The following is a 22,385-nucleotide window of genomic DNA, read 5'->3' as shown; positions in this document are numbered from 1 at the left end:
GGGTTTCGTTTACGTGTTTAATACTTTTGAATAATTATTTCCCATCTATTGCGTTTTCAGCATGTTCCATTGTACGCGTTGGTGTGTTTGTACTAATTTATTGTTTGTTTACCTGTATGGATGTTTGCTTTACAGTATGAACTGTATGTGTGTTTTTGCGTATATATTTATTTTCATTTGAAAATGCGTTTGTGAAACGCATTTATATGCTGATGGTGACGAATCTGGCCCAACAGTAACATAACTCATCCTTAACTAATGTTCGCGCGCACTGATAATTAAGATTCATTGTGCTTTTCTCATCATAACATACTCCACACGTGTCGTGTAGCACACAACCGTCCGCACATATATACAACACGCGACGGTGAGTCATATGTTTGCACACTCTGGGGGTGGTGATTTATCTCATCTGGTTTCCGGCAATCCTGGGGAACAATAACACGTTGCGGATAACGCAAAAAGGTATATCTCAAGGCGGGAGTTAAACATGATAGAAAAGAGCAGTGGTGCAATTAACGTTGGCCGTTAGTACTTTAGCATAGGAGTGTACTGTAGATTGTTGTGCACACTTCCTGCGCCATTACAAAAGTGGGTTTGGGTGGCGCTCCCGCGAAGACTTGGACGTAGCGCATCGTGCGTGCTTATCTTTTGAAGCATGTTGGATTTAGGTTCACCAGTGAACGTATCTGTTACTATAGACACAAGAGGGACAAAGTACTGCTTAAAGGTTTTACAAGGTTTATTACTGGACGGAGGTTATTTTTATTGAAGTACACTTAAGAAGAGTTTTGATTTATATACGCACAAAAAAAACTATGATTAAATTTGTTCAATAGCATCGTTTGAACTTTACCGCCCTTTCACCGTAAGTTCCTCGCCAGAGCCTATCGATACCGATGATCCTTTCCTTGTTCAGACACAGATCTCCCCGAAGCAGTAGTACACATTCATCCGCACACTTTGCTAGTTCCGCACGGACGAACGGCACAAGCATCGGTAGGACGTGTAGTTCGAGCATCCGTACTTACACTTGCTGCACCGTTTACCTTTCCGATAGACGGGTCGCTCGTACAGATTGCCCACCGAGTAGTTACACACCAGATAGTACTGTGTCACCGGAAAACCTTGATGGATGCCTTGAAAGCGTACCATCGCACAGCCAACGTACTGCGTGTCGGCGTGTATCATCTGCGTGAAGTGTCCTATACCGGCTTGTATCGAGAGTTTGGTGTAGCGGTCGAGCATCTTCTGGCGGCCTTTCCTATACTCCAGGAACCAGTGGCGCTGGAACTTATCCAACGCCTGCGCCACCGTCACGTTCATGCCGTAGAACCAATTTATGGCAAGGTTCTGACCAGCGGTACGATATCTGCGCGTGTTTCGGCACTCATCGTGCTCGAAGCTGCACGTCCTTGCATTGTACTCGGCTATGCGGGCCAGCTTATTGTCCCAGTGCTGCGTGGAATTGATTGTAATTGATGGTTATAAACCAATCGTGTCCTCAAAGCCCTTAAACTTACCAGCTCCTCCATCGAACTCGCTTCGGCGTACCGGTGAAAGTATCCGCAGGCAAGATTGTTCCGCAATCGATTGTGAAACTCCAGTATTTGTGCCCGGTATTCGGGTTTCATCTTGATAAGCTTGGGACTTTTGCAAGCGGGCGCAAATTGCCTCCCATTGCAAACGACATGCCGCGAACCGGGCACGGGACAGAGATCCTTCGATGCTGCACAATAGTCGAAGGCGTGCGTGAAGTTACCACCAACTGCCAGAAGCAGCGAGAAGATCGCTATGAGGAGTTGCATTTTCCGAGCAGTAAGAACGAACCGTTCTGACCGGGTATTATCTCCGTACTGACACAACGAGCAGCACACCAGCGCGCGTCTGATCCACTTCGACGTCGAGTCCTCGGGTACGTGCCGCCACGGTGGTGAAGCCCTAGGGGGAGATTGGAAGAGATCATACGCGGACGGGTGGAGGAGGAGGATACGCGCTGTTGTTTTGTTTTGCAGCAACAGGGGGCAACAACACTCTACTTATGACACCCTTCGGATTATACGCACTCTCTGTGCCCGTTGTGCCATTGGTGTGGAGGCTTCCGCGTGTGAGCTAACGTCATCGACAGGCCCAGCGTCGGCTGATGCAGCCGATAAGATTGATAGTAGAGACGTGTGCTGCAAGTCAAACTGCCTATGGCAGGAGGGGTAAGAGACGAACGTGGTTGTTGCACAGGTGTCGAAGGATAACCGACTGTTGGTGAATAGTGTGACACTTAACATTCAAGATCACACTTCTACTCGCGTGCATATCTATTGCGTATCTGAGCGTTTAATCGTTCATGGTTTGTCAAATTAATTCCAATCGATCTCCCTTCTCCACACTACGGAGAGGAAGGAGACGGGGGCGTTCTGGGTGTGTTAATTGACAAATTGTTGCAAACGCGTTGCAGCCGTTTAATGTAGTCATGATTGTAATATTTTAAGGTATGTAGTATATTATTTATCGGTAATGGTTTTAATATAGTTATAATTTGAAAAAAAAAGAGACACTGAACATGTAATCATGTAATGGGCTGAAAGTATCCTAAATATATCGAATAAATAACTCTTTTTTTATTTCATTCAGTGATTTAATTAGAAGACCATCAAAACCCCTAACAAAACCATACCAAAGATGGATAACAATATCTATTATTTTAAAATTATTTCTCCGCTAACTCCGTGTTTCGTAACTATTGGAAAGCGATCCGTGATGTTATTGATCGTTTGTTTGTAAACCCACTTACAATAATGACACCCGCTTGAGGCGCAGTACATTACATTTTGTCCTCGATGGCGTGTGGGGTGCCCCTGAAATGGAATGCATATCATCATGCACATGCATTTTTTTTGCTGCTTGCGCTGTATGATCGATGATGCATCATGCATGTATCGTTTTTTTGAACACGTGCATAAAATAAACATTTGTCACATTGACACGCTGCGCTCTCCTCTCCCCGTGCAGTGGATGTGTTAGTACTAATGGCACGCAGGGTAATTTCGTTGGCAGACATATGTCATTTTTTCGCCCTTTTCCGTTCAAAGGTTCAACCAATCTGTATTAACATTGATACGGTGATCGGTGATTGATCCATACCCAGACAGTGTGGTGACATAATATAGCCGTTGTTGTTTTGTTGGCTGGGTAACTTTGTCGTACTGTATTTGTGTCACGCGTTTGTCGAATTTCTTATGTTATAGACATTTCAATTATCGTATTATCAACTTCATTTGCTATGTTTGCTCTTACATGTGATGCATTTTTTGCAAGAAGATCTGTTGTGTTATAATATTTCATTGTATATCGGTGAAGGGTTCAATACCGTTCTCTGTTTCTGGTTTACTGGTTGGTGTTTAGCCTGTTTAGTGTAATTAACCGATTGTGTACTGCTATTATTTATGCTATTATTTGAAGTCGTCTTTTAGGATTAAACAAAACACAGTTTTTTCACATTTGCTTACAATTCGTTCTGTTGATCACAATATTATGTTCTCATCGTCTGTCTCTCTCTGTGGTATTGGATGGATCTTTATGCAGTGTTTGATTTGCTTTTTATTAAAATTTTCCCAAATACTTTCTTATTTTTCACCGTTCTTCGTCGTTCATCGTTACGTAGCGTCTCGAGGAAACGTTTGCCCAGCAGCTGGAAGAGATGGAACAGTTGTACGGCAACAGCCTGGTACCGATGCCACCGCAATCCCCGCAATCGCACGACCCGCACCACCCGCACGTCCACCATCACCATCTGCTGCAGGTCGGAGGGTCGACGCGGAGCAGCATTTCTTCATATTCCGATGGATTGGGCGCATGACAGGGGGCGGCGGGCTTCAGGGCACGGTACAACAGTATCAGCGGCAGCGGAACCGGAATGAGCGGCGGTGGTGCCGGTGCGAGCAGCAGCAACAGCAGCATCGGCCACAGCAGTTACCGGAACAGCAGCAGCTAGTAGTGTGGTCGATCGAGGAAGGCAACTGTTTGCTGCAGCTCTGCTAATGCAAGTGATAAGCGTTGCCCAAACATTCCTTCGAAAGAGTGTCCCCAGAAGTTCTGCCAATCTAATATAAACGCGAGAGCGTTAGGAGATAGGCGCCCTATTAATGCGAAAGGCGAGATTCAATAAGGTAGTTTTTTTTTAAACAAAAAATAATGTAGCAATCATGCAAAAGCAGCGCCAGCAAAAACAGTAGCTAATTATTGTGCGCGTGCGCGCTGAACTATTGTACAATCTAACCAACCCTAATATCAAAACTTCACTGAAGCCACAAATAGGATGAAGCTACGTCTCGTGAGTAGCACAGATTCATAAAAGCAATGTGTTGTGGAAGCGATACGGTTTGAGAGCGAAAGCGGGGAAGGAGGAGAGAATAATTTAGGTCGTAACGTACCTACGATAGTTGTATTATATGGAAGATGCTTTACACAAATATTGCACATAGTTCCCCGCTGCTCTTTAACTGGAACTCGTTCAGGTAGAAAAAAAAGAAGTACGAAAGACTAGCGAAGTAGAAGTTTTTGTTACACGGTGTACATTTTTATTGGTTAGTGTTAGTATCATTATTTCAATCGCTTAATTTGTCACATATGGCCGTACATTTGAACGCTTATTGTGGCATAGATAGAACAGCAAAAAGGGAAAGCTCCCGCCAGAAGAAGACCGCCAAGAGTTGCATCTACCAAAACTGTAATTTAATAGTACCGCAAGCTGGAATAATGCCACTAGTGTTGTGTGTGTACAGGATAAGCGTAAAGCTCAATTTTTCACCGCCGCGCGATCGAGCGATCATGAGACATAGCTTAGCAAGTTATCGCATGTGTTAAAGATTGTTTCTTCCCGTATTAGTGTGTATACAATAATATTACACCGCAACGAACATGCTGACGTTGTTGTTTGCCAAAACCGTTTTTTAATACTTTTAACCAAGTAGTGCAGTGTCTATTGTTTATAACGTATATTTCTCCCTAACCGCAACAGCGGAACGTGCGTATTGTGAGACCCTTCATAATCGCCCCATAATCGTGACTATTTCGCCGGGTTGCGTTTATGCGATTTCTTCTTCCAGTAGCAGTTAAGGATGATGCGAAGAAGAAGCTGATCGAGATACGATAGAAAGTTTGCAAAAAACAATGCTACAGCTTACGTTTAGCCTAGAAGCTGTGTTGCAGTGAATTCTTTTGATTCATCGCACCTCACATATCTAGCATTGATTGTTTATCTTCTTCTTAATTAATAAATAGGTTGTGTATCATAATTTCGTTACAAAATATTGGCATCGATCCCATTCATTTTTATTTGCCGGGAAGAAACACTGGCTCTTCCCAAACTACTGCGCCCCAAGATTTTGGTGCGATCGCGAGATCGTTATGATGTGTAAACATGTATCTAATTTTAATGTAAAACATATTTTTGCATTGTTGTGAATCATTTACTTGTTTGCCGCCGCTTTCACGGTCCAGTGGGTGGTAGGTGGTGTACGCAATAAATGTTCTTTATGATGTAGATCCTTGTATAGTCGCAGCTATCTTGGTAATGTGTTCTGTGTGAACATAAGCTGTTTCTGTTATGTCTCCTACCCTGAATTGTAAAGTCTTTCACGTGTGTACAACCCATGTATCGAGCAAAGATGTTTAATTCTGTTACATGGGCAAACATCATTGCTCGTCCCAACTTCCGTTACAATTTAGTGAACCATTTTGTGGGTATTTCATTTTACCATTTTAAGTAGCCTATACTCTGTTGTACAAAATGGTATACAGACACATACACACACACATACACACTCACCTCCTTCAGGATGATAACGAACTACAGTGGTGTACAGTAGCCAGGTCAGGAAAGGAATCGTAGAATAGTCATAAACCTAATCAAAATATTGCCGTACGCCCAGGCCAAGCAAACTGCAGCAAACACACACAAACACTCAGACACAGGTGTGCGCTTCTGGCCATAAGGCAAACGATATAATTCGCCACTTTCTTCCACACGCTGTGTAGTCGCGGGTGGTGTGGAAAGCCAAGATTTGACCTGAGTGATACAACCGAATGGAGGATGTTTTCTTTCTCGTGATTCTAGACACGTATGAATATATATTGACGCAAAGGCAATGAAGCGAAATTTAACAAATACATTTATTTAGATAGTTTCAGTATAGGAATGGTTAGAGCAGCAAGAAAACACATTTCACAGAAGCAAAGTATGATGTGCAGTGAAGAGAGGAAACAGAGTGAAGACGCACACGTGTGCTGTATTGTGCACCAAGTGCTGAGGCGTGAGATGGCAATGAAAGGGTAATTATATTGTAATTTGCAGGTTAGATATCGATTCAGAATTATAATAAAATTTCTTATTTTTACTCTAATTCCGCTAAATCTGGTACTTCTATATATAATTTGAAGGTTCAACTCCGTAAGTCCGAAAGTCTTGCCATCTTTAAATTTCTGGTTTGTAGATTTTATTATTTTTTAGACTTTTTTTTATTCTTTTGGCGTAATGACTTACGACGCGATCATATGCTGGCCTTTACAGGATTTCGAGACTTACTCAGTACCACACGCCACCGGATAATAATAGTTCTTCTTGCGGGATAACAATCATTGGAGCGTCGAACCCACGACGGGCATGTCGAGCTGTTCGAGTTAACGACTGTACCACGGAATCGAGGCTGGATATAGATGTAATTTTCTATTTAATACATAAACGATGTTACTGTCATGCCATGAGTTAAAAATATTATACTGCGCGAGAAGCTCCTTTATATGTTTTATGGTTTTGTTCCACAACAGAGCCGGTCTCGTAGTACAGTCGTCAACTCGTACGACTTAACAACATGCCCGTCATGGGTTCAATCCCCAAATAGACCGCGCCGCCATACTTAGGACTTGACTATCCAGCTATGGGGGGGAAACAATTAGTCACTGAAAGCCTAGCCCAAAAGTGGGTACAGACAGGCAGGCCTTGACCGACATCGGTTGTTGAGCCAAAGAAGATGAGAAGATCCACAACAGTTATTATTTTATTTATTTATCCGGCGCTACAACCGCTTTGCAGTCTTGGCCTGCCTTAGGAGTATGCGAAACCGCTCACGGTCTCGCGTCTTCGTCTGCCAATCTGTTATCCCTGAATGGCTTAGGCCTCCACACCCTCCTGCCACCTCAATTTGGGGCTACTAAGCCTCCTCTGTCCTTGTGGACGGCCTAAAAAGATTTTACGGGCTGGATCGTCCGTTTCCATGCGCACAACATGGCCAGCCCATCGGAGCCTGGGGAGACCTCACGACGGTGAGGTCGCCGTACATCGCGTATAGCTCGTCGTTATATCGGCTCCTCCATTGTCCTTCCACACACACGGGGCCAAGTATCCTTCTGAGAATCTTCCTCTCGAACGCGTCTAAGAGGGTTTCGTCCGATTTGGACAGTGTTCATGTCTCAGATGCGTATGTGAGTACCGGTACTATATAGGTACTATATAGTTCCAGCTTCGTCCGTCACTACAGGTTCTTTGAGGTGAAGTAATTCCACAACAGTTGGTTTATCTATATATTTACTTGAAACATTTTTTTTGTAATTCTCGTTAGCCAGATAAATTTCTTAAAATTCTTTATAATAAACGTTTATGAAACTAAAACTATTGCAGTTGAATCGCAAAACATACTTCTTATATGCTGAAAGAATAGACTAGGATGTACTGATTGGAAGCGGAATGAAATGATAGCAGAAATTGATTTAATTTCATTTTCATTTATTTTCTCTTTAGTGATTCATTAATGGCAACTTGTTTTTAGTGCTCTATCCACTTCATTCATTCTGTTCTTAAAGCGTTTTATTAAGCGTTTCTATCTAGCTTAAAGTTCAGTAGAGCAACGTTTTTCGTAATATAATTTTAAAATTTTCGAACTTGATCTGACAGCTGTTAGCGTTTGACATTGCTGGCATTTGTTTACAAACATTGCAAAAGCAAAAACGCGTGGAAAATCGAAAAAGAGTGCAATCAATATCTGGACAATTTGGAAAGTTTTACGAAGAAAAATATAGAAATCAAAAATCGAGACGACGAGTAGTTGTCGTTGGCGTAGTTGGTCATTTTCATATTTAGTTTGTACGCTAAACTGTATCAAAAAACCATCGCTCTCTTTTCGCTGGTCTCATCGCTTCCGGAGCGTGGTCGTAGCTGATACAAGATTACACTATCATCATTTAGATAATCGTCCCACCGAACTTGAGACGCTTGTGTTATCTTTTGCCGTACAAAAAGCGCAATGCGTGGCATATAGAGGGATCGAATGTTTGAGAGTTTACTTTGCCAGTGAGTGACGATCGTCGGTGTTTAGGTGAACGCAAGTACGAAAACCGAGTGGTGTGCAGTTTCCGGTAGGTTAACACCGTAAGAAGCACCGGCAAGAATAGTAATGACGCGCCACGCTTTATCCGTTGTGGTGCCTCAGGTCCTGCGAATATGGCGCCGGCAAGCGGGACTACACTTCGTCGTTAGTACGTTCTGCTGGTTCACGTTGATATCAGTCGTATGGTGCGGTGGTAAGTTTCCCGATTTCCCCGCAGATGGATTCGTTTAGTCACCCTGCCCTGATGCATTGTATTTGCTTTGTGTCTCTTCTAGCTAACAATCTTCACATGAACGATGGCGTACGTACGCAGGACATCATTGCAGGTGATGTGTTTTTCGAAATTCTAGAACCTTCGGCCTTGGAGTACACGTATCGGTTGCGACCAGCGAAAGATTTCGGTGGCACGTTTGGCATTTCATACAAATCTCCGCAAGGGAAGCTGGTACCGGCGATTCCAGCGGATGCGTGCTCTGCAAAATTCGAAAACGCCGATGAGCTGGAGGGCAACATTGCACTCGTCGAGCGGGGGTAAGTACTATGAAGCACTGGCCGACCCCAGTTTGGGTGTGTGCAAGTGGGAGAATACTCCTTTGGTTCAAAATTGGTAATTTACAAATTTCGTCTATTTGTAGCCACTGTTCGTTTCTAACCAAAGCCATCAACGTGGAAGCGATAGGCGGCGCAGCCATAATTGTGACCGAGTATGATACGGAGATCGATGACTTTGACTACTACATCGAGATGGTGCATGACAATACCGACCGCGATACCGACATTCCGGCTGGATTTTTGCACGGCAAGAATGGAGTAATTATTCGACAGACGCTAAAAAAGATGAACCTACCGTACGCGATCGTGAACATTCCCGTCAATCTCACCTTCATACAGCCGCACATGATAAATCAACCGCCTTGGTTGCCTTGGTAAACGAGCCATAAAGCGGTGGTAACTTGATATTTTATCGGCTCGGCAACCGACAACACCATCTGCCGGAAACCGAACAAAGCAAACCAGTGTTGAACACAAAGATGACTGAAACAATGAGGACGCTAATGCTGTTGTTGGGGAAAATGTTACTATCATGGCTCTGGTTGGCGGACAGTCGCCATGTGCTGGAGTGCTGTAGCACATGGGATGTTGCAACGAGACTTAACACTCACTCGGTAACACTTGCACGAAAAGATTTGACGCAGACTCGTTTAATGAAACCGTTTTGGACCAGCTCCGGATTGTGCCCACCGGAGCCGCGCAATGCAAGTGCAGCTTTTTTGCTATCGCAAGACACGTTGACAAACCTGGAGCTCATTGGCTCTCTGCCGGCTCGTGGTTTTAGCCATGTGCGGATCCATTGGCTTCTAGAGCTTATTGAAGTGTAAGTTACATCTAAAACCTTCCTAAGCGTAACATCACATTATCTTCAAGGGCTAGAAAATGGAACCATAATTTGAATTTTCTTTCCAAAAACCAACGATTGCAAGCAGTGTAAGCAATATATCTCCAATTCCCCAAGACCATACAGAGTATGAGTATGATGTCATGATAGGGTATGACACAGCAGCTGATTGTGATAACTTTGTTGTAAAATATATTCTTTTAATGACGAGATTCTTTTAACTGCACGTGCTAGTTTTGAAAGAAATTAATCTTCTTCAATTTCACTTCGTTCAAATAATTTGTACTATTCCAGTTCGGAGGAGAGGAACCACTCTCGATATAACTTTACCGCGTTAGATATGTTGATAAATCATCTGCATAATGTAGAACTTTATCCTGGATTTGAGTTTATGGGCATACCGAAAGGCTATTCTGAACTACCCTGCAGGAAAACATTTTGGACGGATTTAGTACAACAACTAGTGGAAAGATATACAGGTTAGCTTGAAATTGGAATCCCTACCATCACTGTGGAGAGATGTGATAAAAATATGCTGTTATACTTGTCTTACCCAGATCGATACGGTTTGCAGTACGTAGCAGGATGGAGATTTGAAACGTGGAATGAACCCGACTTACGAAGCTACAATTTGTTGAACTTTACCGTAAATGGTAGGATCCTTTCCAAAGCAAACTTCTGACGATTGAGAAGAGTTTTATAATCCCCTTTCAATAATTCCAGACTATTTATCGTACGTATTTGCCGTCCGGAAAGGCTTGGATGTAATGAGTCAAAGATTTAGTGCTTTAAATTTGGGCAATGATCCTATGAAAAGGGTGAAGTTTCCTTTGTACGGTCCAGCGGGTCTATTTAAATCAGCGCAACATCATCCTTTCTGCTGGTCTGTGCTGGAAGTTTGTAATTCAACCACTCCACACAGCTGTCCATTCGAGACGATCACCTTTCATCGTAAGGGAAGCGGACGTTGGGCTTCCGAAGTGCTCGACGGTGGTCGACAGTTGCTGGAAGATGTGTTGAAACGGTTCCCAAATGTTAAACGTCTAAGCTTTGCCAATGAGTGAGTTTGTACATTGATTTCATGTAAGCTTCCAACTATACACTTTTCCTTTCGTTTTAGTGAAGCCGATCCAATCGCTGGTTGGTCCACGGCCCGTCAGTTTCAGGCGGATGTGCGTTACGCAGCTATGCTTTTTTCGATCGTCACTCAACATTGGTCTGCAATTACCGACGGGGATGACTTTGGACAGCACTTACAGTTTCTGTCCCACGATAATGCATTCCTCAGCTACTATCCGTACGTGTTCGAGCAGCGCACACTGTTTGCACGGTTTCAGATGAATCTTACTAATCCGCCACATGTGCAGTTCGTGGTAAAGCCTGTGTTTTCTGCACTAGGAATGCTAGCGAACTTGGCTCCACTCGCTGGGCCAACACATTACCTAGAGGGTAATGTTTCGTACTTAGCCTCGATTGATGAACATATGACGTATCTTTGCTTGCTAGCATCACGATCGAACGATAGCTTCCCTGTACATGAGAAACGATCGCATTTGAATATTTCCATCCCTACCGATATGCTGATCGGAACTCGCCTCAACTACCTGCTAGAAGCTGTGCAGGATGGTCGAAACGATCCATTTCGTGTGTGGCAGTGGCAAGGCAAGCCACCGTACCCAACATCCGAGCAGTTTGCTGCTATGCGTGAAGTTCAGCTTCCAAGCATTTTGCTGGCAGGATCTCAGAATGTTCAGCGTGGAAAAGGATTGTCAAATATTAATCTTTCCTTAAACTTGCGCGCTCCTTGGATTGTTAGCGTACGGGTATGCAGTGATGATTATGCTCTCCCTGGACAAGTTTACGGTGTGCGCGTAAGGATGGTGTTTCAGGATGAAGTGTTAATACATTGGAAATTGTCAACGGATGGATTGAAAGATCATCGGTATGTGTAAGTGTAGATTTATAGTTAATTACCTTTTTTAATCAATTGCTTGCCCTTTTACTGTAGGTGTATTCGAACGTATCAGATTTGGTTTAAATCTACACGCTCAACTGATGCTAAACGGAAGCACAAATGGTGTATTATTAATAGGTTTAAACATACACCTTTCATGTTTTATCAGTATGTTAGTAAAATCATGCCTGTTAGTGGAAAACGAGACATCAGTTCCGGTTAGTATAAATCTTTTTTATTTTGCACTGCTCTCGTTAATGTATGAACTGTTTGCGTGTTGAATTAATGTATCTAATGTACGCATTCAATGGCATCAGCAGTAAACCAGTCGAATGGCATCCTAAAATCGAATAAATTTATAATTTTACTTATATCTACTATTCCCTCAACAGTATGCTCTGGTGTGGTAGGATACTACAAGGTGCGTGCCGTTGATTTTTTTGGTCGGAAAGGACCATTTTCTACACCGGTTCATTATGGGACCAACGCAACGTTTCACTTTGGTTCATCAAAGGAAAAACATATCAACTAACATGATGAAGACAAAACGGTAATGGCATGTGCAAACAACGTCCATTTTTTCATGCTATAAAAAGTTTCGATTGAGGCACATTATAGCAGTAGGGAACCGTCTCATCTACTAGCTCCACATCGTATTAAAGACATCTAACATCAACAACACGCCAGACGTTATCCAGCGATTGAAGAACAATGTCCTAGAATCGTTGCTGCTTTGCTCAAGCACAAAGATGCAGCACTAAAGAGGTCCATCTAAATGTTACTCAATTCGACGCAAACGACAAATGCACTAAGGTTGAGGCCGCCTATATTTGACGCATCAATGTAGACCAGCGGTCGGCAAAGTCAGGCCCGCGGGCCAAATTCGATCCTCCACAACATTTAATTAGGCCCGCGAAATAATTTGCCTTATTTTGAAAGTTATTAAGAAACAATTCGTAAGTAAATTACTGAACAGATTTTAGTATTACATTTTAGTGTTGGGAAAGACGAATACTCAGAGGGATTCGAATCTTCGAATCCCAATCCCTCTTTGGGTAATGGGTAATTTTCATCAATTGATTTAACTTTATCATTAAGCCACATTTACTAAATTATTCTCGTTTTAATCCATCAAAAATGTTATTAAAAACGTTTGTTTTCAATAGCGATTCAAACGATTAGCGCATTTCTCGTTTCTCAATGGGATTATAATAAATCCTATTGGAAACCAATCGATAATAGATTGCGATCGTAATCCCAATCGATTTGCAACCGAATTCCAATGGAATCGCTATCGAATCCCCATCGAAACTTATAAACGGGATCCGATCCGATCGAATCTTTGTAGGGATTAAATCTTCGAAACTTTCTACTCCCGAACCGCCAAACAATATTACATTTCATATTGTCCTCCACTTCCAACATTCATTATAGTAATATGGATTGAGGAAAGTACCATTACGGTCGAACTAGAGGTTAAAATTCACGTATGTGAAACATACATTATTATTATTATTATATTATTTGAAAGTGTCCGCCAAAGTGGCTTAACAAAGTGTGTGATTAATGTTAGTTGACGAGAGGAAATAAGGATGACGGGTACAGATTACATGGACTGGAGTGAAGAAAAATCACGAAGACGTGAACGGAATCGAGACACTGGGACATTAATGTCAAATAATTGATAAAAGTTGTTGATAGCCGATAGAGCTCGGAGAAAAGGATCGTTCGAACCGTAGCGGGTCTGGCGGGATGGGATGGATAGGGAAGGTATATCATGAAGGCGACGAGAGGACGCATAGAGAGTAATGGCGGATAAGAGGGATGGGATGACAAGTTCATTTAAAAGGAGAGCTGAGATGAAACTTGCAGGGATGTGGGAATGTCTATCTTCGATGGGGAGTAATCCAAGAAGGCGACATCGGATAGAATATGAAGGAAGGGATTGATGAGAACCGGGAAGGCAGCGTCTACTCGAGTGAACTTACGCTGGACACTCTCCAGCCTGGCCATCGCTGTCGCGCCTGGAGGAGATCAAACAACGGCGACGTATTCCAAGATAGGTCGGACCCAGTAGCAGAGACTTTAAGCATAGGGGATCGCGGATTTCAGAAGCGAGTCTTATAATGAGTCCCAATGACTTGTTGGCCTTGTTGATGACATGATCAACATGTGTATTAAAGAACAGCTGCTCGTCCAGCCACACACCCAGATCCTTTACCGACGATACTCGACGTATGACAGTATCACATAGGGAGTAGCTGAACGGAATGAACGCAGATCTGATAAACGAAATAACGCAACACTTATTAGGACAAAGGTGAAGGCCATTGTTGTTACACCAAACAGAGAAGGAGTTCAGTAAATAAAACGAAATGAAGGGGGCTGATAACACTTCCTTGAGGGACTCTAGAGAGGCCCGTGAAAGAATCTGATAAGCAGGACGAAACTCTAACACAGATAGGATTTGAACCATGACAGTAATCGACCTCCGACACCGAGTCTTTCGAGTTTGGTAATCAAGGGGTCAAGGGGTAAACTGTCGAAGGCAGCCTTAAAATCCGTGTACACGACATCAGTTTGGCGACCAGATATCGTATTAGAGAGAACAGAAGAAACAAAACCCATAACGTTGGATGAGGTTGTGCGTTGGTTGTGGGAATGAAACCATGTTGGTGCGTAGAGAGGTGTCCAACGATGGTAGAAAGGATGGATTTGTGCATCAAGGATTCGAGGACTTTGGACGGTGAACATAGTAGGGGGATGCCGCGGTAGTTAGCCCCACACATCGGTCCCCTTTTTATGTATGGGAACCAACCACGCGGACTTCCAATTATATCTACACGACAAAAAAATGAGCATTTGAAACAGAAGCGATTATTAAAAAAATAATCCTCATTATTTTTTGCGGCATGGAAGGCATGCGACGGCTTCATTAAGAAGCAATATTGCACCTTTGTTGTTTTCATTCATTTCATTTCATTACAATTTAACGTACTCTGTTGCCGATCCTTAAATGACGAATCTTTACAATTAGTTATAATATATGAGAATCACTAATTTGGAACCTTCTTGTCTGTATGATATAATTACAAAAAAAAACAACAATCGCATCCGATGGAGCACAGGCACATATATCAAAATTTGCAGACCGCTGAATGTAGACAATCCAATAGTGTTATACCGAAGACTACTGTGCATTAGTGATGGGTAAATTCGTCACCCGGAAAATCGGAATAAAAAAATCGAAATCCCTTACGAATGACTCCACCAAAATCAGAAGAGGCCCCAGAAGCCGATCGGAGCCGGAATCGTCGGAGTCGCCGGAGCCGTCTGGAGCAGGAGTTCGAGCGGTTACGGACACTCCTGAGGCAGGCCAAGACCTCAAAGCGAATTTAGCGCCGGATAAGTCACTAGAAGTACAAGATTTGCCGGTGCATCCTGCCGTGAAAGTTTCGAGATTCGCTGTTGCGGATCAGCCTCAACCATAGACTTCGGGTATGTAACGATGAACGAACGACGGTTACAGTTATTAAAGTAATTTAATATGTCTATTGACTATCTGCTCTGCATTTTTGTTCATTCTAGGATTGCCAGTGTTCATTCTAGGACCGTTCTGCCGTGCCGCTTTCGATCGAATCTGTTGCGGATTCATTCAATCGTTGACGGTTTGTTTTGGAATAGAACTGTGTTGATCATTTGTATACAATTGTAGATAGCTGTAAGTCGTAAACCCGATATATCCTACGGTGGTATCATGCAGGACGCGGGTTTGGTGAATGAAAAGTCCTACGAAGGAGACATCTTTGCAGGACGATCTCCGTAATTAGACTTTTGAGGCAAACGAGCTTACGATAGGGAATCTTGTGTACACGGTAAAGCCACAGCTTTCGCGATAATCATCGCGGATGCACCAGCACGTGCTTTCGTGAAAAGTAAGACAAAGAAATGCTGTAAGAAAACGATGAGTATACTTTACTTTCGTATATATGGTTTATTTTAGGTGTAAAGACGTTTAAGGCGATCGTTAGTAGCCAGAAATGCACGATCGAAACGGAGTACCATGCAAGGACTCGTCGCCGTTTTTACCGGTACGGTGTGAACGCCCGAAGAACGGATAGAAATTTTCGACAAGGAATGTACCGGAACCATATCAATCATCCTACGCCACTTGATAAACCCACCAAATGTTATTTGATTAAGAACTTGCCGGTGGTAGAACGAATGCTTCTCGCAGACAAAGGCGTACTTGGTAAGCTAGGCTATTTGTGGGTGAATGGTTCTTCTTCTTCTTCTTTGGCTCAACAACTGTTGTCGGTCAAGGCCTGTCTGTACCCACTAATGAAGTGAGCTTGCCTTATTGTTAGCATAGCAGGATAGTCAGTCCTACGTATGGGGGCACGGTCTATTCGGGGGTGAATGGTTACCGGTACATTAATTGTCGCACGACTGCTGAATGACATCCAGGCGTCGGATGTCAACACATATTCAGCAGCTTAGGCTTCCGCCTGACTTCAAACGGCGATTGCGGGACCTGCGGTACATGGAGTACTGGAAGACTTCCTAAAATGCTGCTCCAGGTTGCCGGAGTCGTCGTTTTAAGAGATAACCTTACATGTTTTCCACATTGTACCATTGTACAAAATGGGCATATGCCGACGAGTTGTTGAACCAGTTTGTGGTAGACTTTGCTAATGTGTACACCCAAGAACTGATCAACAGCAACGTCCACAGATTGTCAACAGCAACCAGGCTGAAACCCGTAGTGCCAATTCCGTGGTCTACTGTTAAAAGTGTAGGGCACTAAACTGAGGCTTTGGTACGGCCAGGCTTTACGTTCCGGTAAAATTTCCGTGACCAATGGTTCATGACAACTAATGGCAACCAGGCTGCCATGTTGGTTGGGGACGAGTTGTTTGTGGAAAGGCAGCAGTTCTGACAGCAGACTAACTATATGAGCTATTTATGCATAGTTTTCCGAGGTTTTTCAAGAAATTTATCTTTTTTTTATTATTTGTTATTTGTTATTAAATAACAAATAACAAAATAACAAGGGAATACTTACAGAATGTGTACACGGACGGAACTGACAAAACAGCATTGCGATTAGCGGAATCCCTTATACATACTAATCGAGATTGATGAAATTCCTGTTTGAGGTTAGAATTACAATTAATCGATTTCCACGGATTCCAGTTCGAGAAATGGAAACGTCACATGAATGTGGCACCTAAACTTTATATCAAGTGATGTACATTTTGAATCATTCACTATATTTTAAATATCAATTTTTTTCTTGTACAAAAATTAAGTTAAAAATTCGTTAATTTTTTATTATTTAAAAAAAATGGCAATTTTAAAATAATTTTTGAAAATCTTTTTTACAAACTTTGGTTTGCATTTTCAAAACAACCATTACAAGCGAAAATATTTTAACGAAAACCTTTTGATAATTACTCTTATAAAACTTATATAACCTTAAAATAACTTATAAAATCACTTTTTAAAATTCGTTCAAAAATATTTTTCTTTAAAACCTTTCTTGAATATGTTATTTATATTTTTGAACGATTTTTAAATGCGTTAGTTAGCACATAAAACCTGTTTTTCGAGGTGTCTTTACAGTTATGGTACGACCATAAATTTGTTTTTTCGTCATAAGTCGGGTAAAAAAATAGTGGTAAAAAATATGAAAAATTTTACGAAGATGTGAAATAGTATTCTGCACAACTCATACATTCACTGTTTTTATCTATCTCTTATGGATTTTCCGCAAATCGCGAAAAACGTCTGTCGATATAGTTGTGGTAGGCGCTGTTCAATATAATGTGTGGTTTCATTGATGCACCCTCTGTGTCACCTTATATTAATTTAATTGCTCCTTTTAGACCACTTATACCTAGACCATTATTGGCTTCTTTTCCGTAGTGTTAGACTGTATTTTGTATTTTAATATTAACTTTAAAATTAACTTTAATTAGATATTTCATTACCTAGCACCTTTTGACCAGGATAAATTAGTTTCTTAAAGAATATGAATAAGGCATTAGGTTTAAGCATGGTTTTGTAGGCTCGTTAAAGCCAGATGAATTAATTAAATAAATACGAAACACGATACATAAAATTATGGTAAAAATAAAGACATTCGGACGACCGGAACTGTTTTAGTACGAAATTTTGATTTTGGTAACAGTTATCGTTAACATTTTTCCTCCACTATTGTCATCCAATAATTACTTAAATGGTAGTCACCGCGTGCAAGTAGTGTTCACTCTCTCAGGTGATAAACTGCATGCAAGATGTTAATCCTCATCAAACTGATTTTTCAATTCAATCATCATAATTTTAATTTTTTCAGCATGATTTTCAACACGATTGAAGCTGGATTGAGTTTGACAGTTCTTTGTGATGTGTTGAAAATCATGTGTAAAACCTAAAATTTCATTATGAAGCAATTACACTATTTGTTGAATAACATTTTGGAAACGTTGAATAGTTATGTTTACATTTGAAAGTGACTTGGAAAACACTGTATATTGTATTGTATACTTTATTACGCCTTGTAATGAGCCTATCAATTCACTTTCGAATGTGAACATAATTATTCACCGCCTCCAAGATGGTTTTCAACAGCTGACTAATAGAGTATTTGTCTCATGAAATGAAATAAAATTTCAGTTTTTACCCATGATTTTTAACACATCACAAAAAACTCATTCCAACTCAATGCAGCTTGAGACGTGTTAAGAACATTTAGAAGAACTGAAAAATGTGTGAGACGTGTTAAAAACATTTAGAAGAACTGAAAAATTATGCAATTGCAACATTTAACAGCTGTTGAAAAATATCTCAAGCAATGAAAATTTTTGTAGTGATTGGAAATTTACTAGGAAAACTCTGTATGATGGAAATAAACTCACAAAATCAGAGTGATGTGGAATACCATTTTGCACGTGGTGAAAAACAATGTCAATATTTGAAAGTGACTGGAAAAATCCTGTAATAAATTTTTAATTTATTAAGCATTAGTTTCTACACTTGAACGGTCAACGGGTGATGAGACAACACCTACTTGAAAACTAAATCAACCACCAAAGGTATATTAAACCATTCAATGAGTCATCGATACCATCATTACTGTCACTAATTAATATTTGTGTGGAAAATTGCAGTGTGCGCGTGCCAAGCGCTTGTTGCATGGTGTTGCATTCGCTCAATTCTTCCGTGACGAGGTAAACGCGACCTGATTGATGTGATAGAGATGCACAGACAACAGCCCCAATTAGTGGACTAATTAGTAGGTCGGAGGGCAAAGGTCGCTTTTGCTCCTGCGAAAATGACCAATGGGCTGTGCTGTAATTGTTGGTGGTGTGTAGAAAATATGCAGTTTATTGTTTACTGTGTCGTTTGTTTTACAGCAATTAGTATGAGAATTGCGAGCATGTTTTGTGATCGTTTTACTATGTATGCAGTATAATATTCAATGCAGCACAAATGCGGTATTTTTTATCTGTTTAGGTTTTTGTTTGTTCTGATAACAAACTTTATTAGCGAACGCTACCATTTTCACCCATTTTGTGTATATTAATACTTTTTTATCTGCTTTTAAAACAATCTCATCTAAGTTTCTTATTTTGTGAGGGTGAGCCTGCTATTACGGATAATTATAGTGCAAGCTTAACTATTCGCGTGCCTTCGCCCAAAGTATGGTGCATTAGCGTGATTATTACAATTTAATCGGTGCGTTCTGCTTGCGTTGTGCTGGACAGTAAGTGGACAGTATGAAGAATATTGCCGCAAAAAAGAGTCACGTATGGTTGAAAGACACATTCTTTGTTGCGAAGAAGAGTACAAGGTTTTCCACAAAATGTGACATTCACCGGGGGTCATTTGCGTGTATGTGTGTGTGTGTTTTTTTGCGGAAACAATTTTGAAAATATGCCTAGAAGGGTGAAAAACAATCGCAAGACAGGAAATAGCTTTCGAGCGAGCGTCACTTCACTCACCACAACGGGGACGGGTGCAAAAGAATGAGCAACATAATCGTTCAAATGTTCATCCAACTCGTGACGAACAGTGGTTTTGCAATTGCACTTTGAATGACATTCTTAACCCTCTGGTGATATGATCGAGTTCAGCAACTGGAAATGGAAATGCAATGGACGGTATCAACACGGTCTGTTCCTTTTCCTGAGGTAAAAAAAAGTGTGTGGTTTGCAGTTATGTATCGATTCGAGTCTACACCGTTTGTTGGTTGGACCCTGCTAACGGGATTTTTTTTATTAACCCCGCAGTAAAGTACAAATGTTGGTGATTGGTCTTTCGTGACTCCGTCATTTTTTCTGCTCCTGTGTAGTTTAACAGTCTACATGTGTGTATCACAGGGGAAATTAAACCCTTCACTGATTTCTTGTTTTCCACAATTAAAAATTCACGTTGTTCTCAAAAATATTGGAAGTTTAGATTAGTATTTACATTTTAGAATTAGTATTTTTGGACGAATATTTTTCATGCTTTATTTACTGAGTAATCTATTTTTGCAAGAATCATCAAATGTTTTTTTTTTAAATTATTTACCCTATTCCTCTAGAATTATTGTGTTTCGTAAAAAGTCATGTAACAATGGTTTTTTAAATATAAAAGAATATACAACGGCGTGAAATCGCATTTTGCACCTATCTTGGATTCACTGGTTTTATTTATTTCTTTCCGTTTTTGCAGAAATCGCGAAAATACGACCATTCACACAGTGTTATGGTAAGAGGTAGTAAATTTTGATTTGGAAAGGTGGCCTGTGTTTACTTTTACCCTATCATCCTGTTTTTACTTATACCTAAACGTACATAATTAATAAATTATTACATTTTACTTAGTATTCTACTATTTTTCTAAATGGCTTAGTTCTGGTTGCTGCAATTATTCATATTTAGTAAAAATGGTGATTTTTCCTTTCGAATTCATGCAACGTTTTATGCACATTCTTATGCAATTAACTAAGTTATATATTTAAGGGTTTCTTATTTCTCACATTATTCGGAAAAGCTTTTTTTTCTCTGTAAAGTATTTTGTTATTTATAATTCTGAAATGCAAACTGATTTGGTTGGGTTTTATTTTTGTATTTTTTAAATTTGTTCCAGTTATTTTTCCATTTCATGGTTAGTTAAAAGGGTGTTGTTTGTTTTGTTTTGAGATTTAATTTATAGACATGTTTGGATGTTTGTAAACGGAACATGTTCTGGTATGTAATTTTATACTTTGTATTCTTCTAGTATTGTTGGCTAGGCAGGTTGATTTAGACTTTTACTAAATTGGTTAGAAGTCCTGATTGATAACTCAACATTGGCTGATGCTTTGATAATGTAGATCAGATCGGATCCAATGTTCAATGTAGATCGGAATTGCGCCTGGTGAATGGAAAAAAGTATTGGATAAATAACCAACACTTAGACAATAAAGTAATATTTTATTTTATAAATCCATGTAAGGTTTTATTATTTAAAGGGGTTTTCAGGGGTTCTCATAATTTTGGGACACTTGCACGTGGAAACTTACGGACTCTACAGCACTTTCCGCCAGTATCGAGCGATATTTTAGCTACAAAGATAAAAGTTTTAACCAAAATATCGGGAGTGATAAATTGCATGGATAAAAAATAGCATGGTATCCGATCAAAACTGCATTTTTTAAAATGAAATTTATGTAAAATATTCAAACAAAATTGTTTCATATCATTTTAGTTATTTTAATGTACATCAAAACAATAACAAGAACATTTTTTTTCACTTTCCGTAGTAGGCAAACGAATGCATTTTTATTGGTTTGAAATTTCTTCCATCACCCAACAAAAACACAAAGTGTATAAATTTGCAAAAAACACGGAAGCGTTGGAAAGCCTTGGGGCAATCGGATATTGTAAGTTGCTCCTACGTACACCCTAGAATGGCAAATGTAAGATACTCGATATGAATGAATGGAAGAGTTGCTAAGCGCTTGAAAGCACGATTAATCTGTGCAGCCTAACACCAAACTGGGTAAGCTTCTGTAAAGTGGGTCATAACGGAGATGGGAAATCAGATTTTCGGTAAAATACATCCCTACCTACCACCATCTCGCCCTCTCGCTCCTCTTTCCCACACCTTTTGCATCATTGTTACGCTCATAAAGTAAAATCGAATGATAAAGAAAGAACGTTGGAAAATTAGTCCCAGTGGTGGTGGGGGGAAAAGTTCGGAAATTGGTTTCGATAAATGTTAATGGGTTGATCGGAGGTGTATTAGATCTTTCGTAAGCGATTTTCCTGCCCGGAAAGCCATCACAAACGGGTATGTGGGAATACTGACGGTATTTCCAGTATAGCCTCGCTGTAGCCTCGTTGTTATCCTGGATTTAGTTTAATAGGATTGTTCGAAGATGGAATTAGCCATCACTTCTTTTCCAGGTACTTTTTAAGAGTTTTTTTTTTGAATTTTTCGTTGCGTTTCATGGAATTGTTGCATATGATCGTGTGGTGGTAGCGCGGCAGCCACTGGGGGCAATATTGATGTCTTTTTAATTTGACCAAAGCTGTTTTAATTTGTCTTCTCTTCTTCCGCTCCCTGTAGCTTTAGCTGTTAGTAATTGCAGCTGAACGTGATGGATCGCATTACATCTAGGTAA

The 22,385-nt window shown here is 40.7% G+C and overlaps 4 protein-coding genes across 6 annotated transcripts in view; 3 read left to right on the top strand and 1 right to left on the bottom strand.

Annotated features, from left to right (window-relative positions):
* LOC1275286 (serine/threonine-protein kinase 10) overlaps nucleotides 1-6,398 on the top strand; it is a 47,466-nt gene extending 41,068 nt beyond the window's left edge. For all 3 annotated transcript variants that reach the window (XM_061659524.1, XM_061659526.1, XM_061659527.1), the window contains one exon: nucleotides 3,659-6,398. In XM_061659524.1, coding sequence (XP_061515508.1) covers nucleotides 3,659-3,853 — 195 coding nt within the window. In that variant the 3' untranslated portion in view covers nucleotides 3,854-6,398. The remainder of the gene's footprint in view (nucleotides 1-3,658) is intronic.
* Nucleotides 725-2,244, bottom strand: LOC1275285 (antigen 5 like allergen Cul n 1). Its single transcript, XM_314523.6, has 2 exons — nucleotides 1,524-2,244; nucleotides 725-1,458 (listed from the first exon to the last, which is right to left on the bottom strand). Exons 1-2 carry the CDS (start codon nucleotides 1,806-1,808, stop codon nucleotides 967-969), a joined length of 777 nt encoding a protein of 258 aa, XP_314523.5. The 5' UTR covers nucleotides 1,809-2,244; the 3' UTR covers nucleotides 725-966.
* Nucleotides 6,399-7,965: 1,567 nt separating the features above from the next.
* On the top strand, nucleotides 7,966-9,986 carry LOC133393673 (PRADC1-like protein). The gene is made up of 3 exons (XM_061659590.1): nucleotides 7,966-8,571; nucleotides 8,654-8,909; nucleotides 9,014-9,986. Exons 1-3 carry the CDS (start codon nucleotides 8,445-8,447, stop codon nucleotides 9,306-9,308), a joined length of 678 nt encoding a protein of 225 aa, XP_061515574.1. The 5' UTR covers nucleotides 7,966-8,444; the 3' UTR covers nucleotides 9,309-9,986.
* LOC1275283 (alpha-L-iduronidase) lies at nucleotides 9,410-17,898 on the top strand. The gene is made up of 9 exons (XM_061659591.1): nucleotides 9,410-9,753; nucleotides 10,069-10,253; nucleotides 10,332-10,427; nucleotides 10,498-10,834; nucleotides 10,895-11,716; nucleotides 11,783-11,946; nucleotides 12,121-15,226; nucleotides 15,317-15,663; nucleotides 15,732-17,898. Exons 1-7 carry the CDS (start codon nucleotides 9,410-9,412, stop codon nucleotides 12,258-12,260), a joined length of 2,088 nt encoding a protein of 695 aa, XP_061515575.1. The 3' UTR covers nucleotides 12,261-15,226; nucleotides 15,317-15,663; nucleotides 15,732-17,898.
* The last annotated feature ends 4,487 nt before the right edge of the window (nucleotides 17,899-22,385 follow it).

Source organism: Anopheles gambiae, chromosome 3, assembly GCF_943734735.2.
Source record: "Anopheles gambiae chromosome 3, idAnoGambNW_F1_1, whole genome shotgun sequence".
In the NCBI taxonomy this organism is placed as follows: domain Eukaryota; kingdom Metazoa; phylum Arthropoda; class Insecta; order Diptera; family Culicidae; genus Anopheles; species Anopheles gambiae.
The sequence above is the reverse complement of the archived record's forward strand: the minus strand, read 5'-3'. Positions and strand labels throughout refer to the sequence as shown.

Coding starts and splice junctions, on each gene's coding strand:
- LOC1275285 (XM_314523.6), bottom strand. CDS start 1,808: ATGCAACTCCTCATAGCGATCTTCTCGCTGCTTCTGGCAGTTGGTGGT. Junction 1,459..1,523: donor CGAGTTCGATGGAGGAGCTG/GTAAGTTTAAGG, acceptor AATTCCACGCAG/CACTGGGACAATAAGCTGGC.
- LOC133393673 (XM_061659590.1), top strand. CDS start 8,445: ATGACGCGCCACGCTTTATCCGTTGTGGTGCCTCAGGTCCTGCGAATA. Junction 8,572..8,653: donor ATCAGTCGTATGGTGCGGTG/GTAAGTTTCCCG, acceptor TGTCTCTTCTAG/CTAACAATCTTCACATGAAC. Junction 8,910..9,013: donor ATTGCACTCGTCGAGCGGGG/GTAAGTACTATG, acceptor GTCTATTTGTAG/CCACTGTTCGTTTCTAACCA.
- LOC1275283 (XM_061659591.1), top strand. CDS start 9,410: ATGACTGAAACAATGAGGACGCTAATGCTGTTGTTGGGGAAAATGTTA. Junction 10,254..10,331: donor ACTAGTGGAAAGATATACAG/GTTAGCTTGAAA, acceptor TGTCTTACCCAG/ATCGATACGGTTTGCAGTAC. Junction 10,835..10,894: donor CGTCTAAGCTTTGCCAATGA/GTGAGTTTGTAC, acceptor CTTTCGTTTTAG/TGAAGCCGATCCAATCGCTG.